This window comes from Tupaia chinensis, unplaced genomic scaffold (assembly GCF_000334495.1).
Source record: "Tupaia chinensis unplaced genomic scaffold, TupChi_1.0 Scaffold000374_1, whole genome shotgun sequence".
Taxonomy (NCBI): domain Eukaryota; kingdom Metazoa; phylum Chordata; class Mammalia; order Scandentia; family Tupaiidae; genus Tupaia; species Tupaia belangeri.
This window is the reverse complement of record NW_006159872.1, coordinates 339112-345888: the sequence shown is the minus strand read 5'-3', so window position 1 is coordinate 345888 and position 6777 is coordinate 339112. Positions and strand designations below refer to the sequence as shown.

General features: G+C 41.5%; 1 protein-coding gene across 3 annotated transcripts in view; it reads right to left on the bottom strand.

Moving 5' to 3' along the window:
- Positions 1 to 6777, bottom strand: part of ASH1L (ASH1 like histone lysine methyltransferase) — a 266220-nt gene that overhangs the window by 22597 nt on the left and 236846 nt on the right. For all 3 annotated transcript variants that reach the window (XM_027773787.1, XM_027773788.1, XM_006153395.3), the window contains 2 exons: positions 5729 to 5886; positions 2859 to 3011 (listed from right to left, as the gene is read on the bottom strand). In XM_027773787.1, coding sequence (XP_027629588.1) covers positions 2859 to 3011; positions 5729 to 5886 — 311 coding nt within the window. The remainder of the gene's footprint in view (positions 1 to 2858; positions 3012 to 5728; positions 5887 to 6777) is intronic.

Genomic DNA, 6777 nt, shown 5'->3' with positions numbered 1-6777 from the left:
TGTGCTACTTTTCATTTGTCACTTATTTTCTGTCAATTTCACTAGAGAGAACAGAAAAGTGAGACTGCAGAAACACAGTAGATATATCTATTGCAATTTCATGTTAGATCAGGCAGGACTAGTTGAGAATGCAGAGTGTGATCTTTGGGGAATATAAATGGAGTAGGTACCACAAAATTTTACATTGTTGGGCAGTATGGTCTCCCTTTTCTCTCTATATTCTCAGGTTAACAAAAGCAGAAATAACAGCAAAGATAAACAATAGAAAGAAAAGAGAAAAAAAAAGAATCAAATTCTTTTTTTCATTTTTAAAGAATTGGGGCTAGGGGAACCAGCGGTTAAGCGTAATGGCTATGTCGCTGGATTCCCACGTAGTCGACCGCGGTTTGCGTCCCGAGCTGTGGGATGTGGGACTCAACCTGTGCTTGACCATGTGGGAGTCCAGCAACTTAGCCACTATGTCACCTGTCAGCCTCTGGAAGAAGTTTCAATGGAAACTGTCTAAGGCATAAGCAATGGCTTCTTTGTTTCCAGCCACCTCAAATCTGTTCTTGGAAGATATAGGGGAGGCATCAGTTTAAAAACGACTTCTACTCTCGGAGGTATGCAAGCCGTTTTGCAAAAAGAGTAACTCTATTCTATCTGGGATCAGCCCTTTTTCTCTCTTAGAGTCAGGAACAATGCTGTCTGAATTCAAAACAGAGGACTGGCCTCCAAACTCAGAGAAAATGATCTGGGCTCATCCAAAAATTAAAAGAGAAAGACAATCTTGGACACCTGTAGAATTCATTGGGCAGGAAACACAAGTTTATATCAATATCTTTGTGTGAGCCATACATGGACACATTGTAAGTAGGTCATCTTCTCTTTTAGGCACCAATGGCTTCTTCTTCCTATGCTTCCAGACAGTAAAACAGAAAATCAAAATGCATCTCCATTTCTAGGGGTATTAGATTTAAGTTACAATGAGGCCTGTGTAACTTTAACTGGAATGAAAGTACCTCCCAGCTCCACAGAGATGGGATGCCTCAGAAAAGGTTGAAGAAATGAATGGTCTTCTAGAAATAAAATAATTCTTTTTTTTTTTTTTTAGATTTTTGCTTCAGGGCGCATGCGCTTGCCAGACAGAGACAGAAAGCAGGAAATCACCTCCCAGGGGGGATGGCCACACCGCAATCCCTTCTCCTCCATTCTCCTCTCGGGATCTTGGGCGCACACACACATGTGCCCGGTGTGAGTTTAAGCCACCGGGTCTGGGACTCGAACCGCGGTCGACTACGTGGGAGTCCAGCGACATAGCCATTACGCTAACTGCTGGTCCCAATAAAATAATTCTTTAAAAAAATAAAAAAAGTGCTGGACTTCCACGTGGTGGACCATGGTTAAATCCTGGACCTGGTGGCTTAAAATTCATGCTGGGGGGACCAGCAGTTAGTGTAATGTGCTCACCAGAGATAGAGACAGAGAAAGTGAAGAATCACCTCCCAGGGGGATGGTGTGTTGTAATCTCTTCTCCTCTATTCTCCTCTCAGGATTTTGGGCATGTGTGCACAAGCACCTGGCATGATTTTCAAGCCACTGTGTCCAGGACCTGAACCATGGTCTGCCATATGGGAATTCAGTGCCTTAAACATCACGACACCTGGTGGCTCTCTTCTTGAAAACTTTTGAATTGCCAGAAGATATGTACACTCATGAGACAGACAGAAAGAGAGAAAGTGCATCCCAGTGGATTTTTGGCATATGTGCACACATGCCTGGCATTTTTTTTTTTTTTTGAGAGTTTTTTTTTGCCTACAGGGTACGTGTACTCACCAGAAAGACAGAGACAGAGAGACAGAAAGCGAGAAATCAGCCCCCCTGGGGGGGTGGCCATGCTGCAATCCCTTCTCCTCCTGGGATCTTGGGCATACACGCACACGCACCCAGTGTGAGTTTAAGCCAGCAGGTCCGGGACTCGAACCACGGTCGACTACATGGGAGTCCAGCAACACAGCCATTATGGCAACTGCTGGTCCAACCTGGCATGTTTTTAAAACTGCTTGGGCTGGAATCTGAACTATGGTCAGCCATATGGGACCCAGCTCCCTAAGTAAGGGCTTAACCACTCTATTAGGGAGCTGGCTCTAAGTCCTTATTTTTTATTTTTAAAAATAATTATTTAATTCCACTTGCTATTATTATTTTTAACTCTGACCAGAGAAAAAGAGAGACAGACAGGGAGAGAGAAAGGCAAAGTGAGAAAGCAAGCTGCCAGGTCCAAGACTTGAACTGTGGTTGGCCATGTGGGAGTTCAGTGCCTTTAACCACCAAGCCAAGTGCTGGCCCCATGTCCTTATTTTTAATGTAGAGGTTCTTAGGACCTATAAATCCTCTAAAATATCTGCAAAATTACGTATCTTGCTGAGGAGAGGGTCCATGGCTTTTTATTAGATTCTGAAAGATATCTGTCAATCATAAAGGTTACGAACCACTAATGAAATAGATTGATAATAGTTTTCCCTTAAATTGCTAATTTGCCACTTTGTTCAGGGAAATTATATCCAAGATAGAGATCTGTATATTGATGCAAACAGAGATTAGCTTATCCTATAGCTAAGAATTTCTAATATAATACGGTAAAGTTATATTAAATAAAAAAAAAAAAATGGCCAGTAAGATCTTGGGATTTAAAAACAATAATTGTTAAAGACTATAATTGATCCTAGAATCCTACACTCTCTGACAAAAGGTAGAACAAATAAATTTCCTAAATTGATAACACCAAAATGTCACTCTCTGGTGTTGAATGTCTCAGGTGAGGGTAATGATATGGCTTTAAAAAAAAGAAAAATGAATTCAGAGTTGGATATGGTCACCTTTATAAGCGATGATACCATCACAAATCTCTTTGAAGATCTGGGCTAGGCGAGCTGCCCGAGCGACTTCAATGTTTTCCTCTGCAGCTGCCAACCGTCTCGTTCGAACAGATCGAGCTGTCTGAAGAGCGGAGAACTGGGTCATGAAGACATCTAGAAGCATAAAGTGAAAAATAGTTTTAGGAAATGATGAGCACTTATGTGGTTTTTTCTTCACCATTGGATTCCTGCCATTTGCTCAATTTTTCTTGCAGTGATTAAGTAGATTAGTGGTTTGCACATCTTCTCAAAGAGAAATTGTGAACATGACTTTAATAGACACACAGATGTTGCAAGAGAGACATATAGTGGCCAAATGCTATTGGGTGGTTGGAAAAGTTATGACTTATTTTTTTATGCAAAAATGCTCACAATATTTCTTATTGTTTCTTTTCTTTTCTTTTTTTTGAGAGAGATTTTGCCTTAGGGTGTGTATGCTCACCAGAGAAAGACACAGACAGTGAGAGGGAAAGTGATAAATCACCCCCCAGGGAGGATGGCCACTCTGCAATCCGTTCTCCTCCATTCTCCTCTCAGGATCTTGGGCACACATGCACATGCGCCTGGTGTGATTTTCAAGGAATCGTGACTGGGACTCAAACTGTGGTTGGTCAATTGGGAATCCAGTGATGTAACTGCTATGCCATTTGCTGACTACACATCATGACATTTCTGACAACCCAAAATATACAATAGTAGCTCCAAGTCTGGGCTTCAAAATCAACCTGACTGCATTTGAATTCTAGCTTACTATTCAATGAGTGTAGGACGATGGGCAAATTAATTAGCTTGTGTTTCAGCTTTCAGCTTCTTGAATGTAAAATGAGAATATAGTGGTAGTACTCTCATGAAAAGACTGCTGATGGGGGTGGCAGGTAGCATGGTGACTAAGAGCACTGCAATCCCACCTGGCCGACTGTGATTGGAGTGCTGGACCTGGTGGTTTGCTTTCCCTCTTTCGTTTTCTCTCTCTTTCTCTCATTCACTAACTCATTCTGTCCCTCTCTGGTAAAGTTGAAAAATAAATAAATAAAGCTAAATAAAATTAATTCTTTTAGAGAATTATTTCATTTAGCTTTATGGGGGACGGCCATGCCACAATCCCTTCTCCTCCATTCTCCTCTCGGGATCCTGGGCATACACACACACACACACGCCCAGCGTGAGTTTAAGCCACCGGGTCTGGGACTCAAACCGGGGTCGACTACATGGGAGTCCAGCAACATAGCCATTACGGTAACTGCTGGTCCCAGCTTTATTTATTTTAATTTGACTAGAGAAAGGTAGAGAGAGAGAGAAAGTGAGAAAGCAAGCCACCAGGTCCGAACTGCGGTCAGCCATATGTGAGTCCAGCACCCTTAACCACCATGCCACTTGCTAGCCTCAACAAAATACTTCTTAAAAAACAAACAGACACGCACAATAAAAACAACAAAAAAATGTGTTAATGAAATTAAAAAATTATTTTTTAAAATAATTTTTGCCACAGGATGCATGCACTCACTAGAAAGAGACAGGCAAGGACAGAAAGCAACCGTTGTTGGTGAATAGTCACACTGCAATCTGTTCTCCATTTCTGAATTCTGTTAAAATTTTGGGCATGCATGCACATGTACCTGATGGTTTTTTTTCAAGCTGCCAGGGGTGGGATTTGAACAGCTCAGCCAGCCATGTAGGATCTGGCTCCCTTAATCACTAGGGCACTGGTTAGCCCCAAAGATAATGATTTTAATGTATCTGTTAGGTCACTGGGAAAGTCATGACATATTTTTGCTATGCAAAATGTTTTTTTTGGTAAGCAAAAATGTGTCATGACTTTCCTGATGACTCCATAGCTTACTTTTTTTTTTTTCTTCTTTTTTTTGAGAGGATTTTGCTACAGGTGCATGTCCTCGCCAGAAAGACAGAGACAGAGAGACAGAAAGCGAGAAATCACCCCCCAGGGAGGATGGCCACACCGCAATCCCTTCTCCTCCATTCTCCTCTCAGGATCTTGGGCATGCATGCACACACGTCCAGCAAGATCAAGCCACGGGGTCTGGGACTCGCACTGCAGTCAACTACATGGGAGCCCAGCGACATAGTCATTACACCAACTGCTGGTGCCAGCCCATAGCTTACTTCTAAAAGTTAAGTACTCAGTAAATAATTATTGTTACTACCAGAAAGAAGATTTGAACTATATGGGATATAAATTTGAAGAACTGGTCAAATTTATAAGGATATAAGATTTTGGACAAATTTCTGAATCTATCTAGCTACCACTGAGCATATTCTCTCATACAACATTAAGAATGTTTCTATCTTCAGGGGAAGAACAATAAAAGAAAAGCGTGATCTTTTGAAATTTATTTTCAGTAAGAAAGGATACGCTGGTTCCTCTACTTTCAGTCTATTCTGGATACTATCTGAATTCAGTAGTGCTATCACACTACCCACTCATAAAGGTCAGAAAAAGTATGTGTGGGGCCAGCAGGTGGCATAGTGGTTAAGGTGGTTGGATCCCACGTGGCCGACTGTGCAGTCCGAGTCCGAGTCCTGGACCCAGTGGCTTGAGGAGCCAAGAGGCGTGTATGAATGTGCGCTCAGAATTCCAAGAGGAGAATGAAGAAGGGACTGTGGTGTGGCCATCCTCCCATGGAGATGATTTCTCGCTCTCTCTTTCTCTCTCTCTCTCTTTCGGTCTGGTGAGTATGTGTGCCCTATAGCAAACTTTAAAGAAACAAATTTAAAAAAAAGGGGGGGACTTCTTCAGAATGAGTTAAAGTAACTAAAATAATCATTTTTAGGACAATCTTATGAAATTAACAGAAATATTTCTCATGCTTTACCGGACTTTATATTCCCATCATCTCGGCAGATACCATTCCAGCGACTATACAATGATGCTGAGTGGATATTATCACTGGTGTGCTTTACTTCCTCTTGTTTCTGACGAATCTTTTCCCAGTTTCGGACCAAGAACACATGATGCTTTAATACAAAGTTCCTGCAAGGAAGGAAGGAAAAAAGATCCTTTATTACTTAATTCAATAAGTATTTATTACATGTCTATATATAGTAAGCCACAATTAGATAATGTAAGTTATTAGGGAACTGAGCTCTTGTAAAGAGAATTATATGGAGCTAGCCCTATAGCCTAGATTCTGGGACCAGCACTTGGGATAATGGCTATGTCGCTGGATTCTCACAGTCGACCACGGTTCAAGTTCTGGACTTGGTGGCTTAAACCGGTGGCTTAAATTCACACCGTGCACATGTGCATGCATGCCCATCCCCCTGGGTGGTGATTTCTCGCTTTCTGTCTCTCTGTCTCTCTCTGTCTTTCTGGTGAGCGCATGCACCCTATAGCAAAAACCTTTAAAAAAAAAAAATCTAGATTCCTCCGGGGCTAGCAAGTGGTATGGTGGTTAAAATGCTGGACACTCCCACATGTCTGACCACAATTCAAGTCCTAGACCTGGTGACTTGCTTTCTCACTTTCCCCCTTTCTCTTGCTCTCTGTCTCTCTTTGGTCTAATTAAAAAAAAAAAAAATTAAATGAATAAATAAAATTAAGTAATTCTTTAAAAAATAAAAATAAAAAGAAAGCTAGATTCCACATGGCCAAATGTGGTCTAAATCCTGACCCTGGTAGCTTGAAAACAATACTGTGAAAAAAAAAAAAAAAAAAAAAGATAAAAAAGAAAAAAGAAAAAAGAAAACCATGCTGTGTGTGTTTGTGCGCATGTTCTAAGTCCTGATAAAATGCAGAAATGAAGAAGGAATTGTGGCATGACCATGTCCCACTGGGGGATGCTTTCTCTCTCTTTCTTTCTCTCCATCTCTCTCTGGTGAGTGCACGCACTCCCTGGCAATTAAAAAAGAGGGGGGGGGCTGG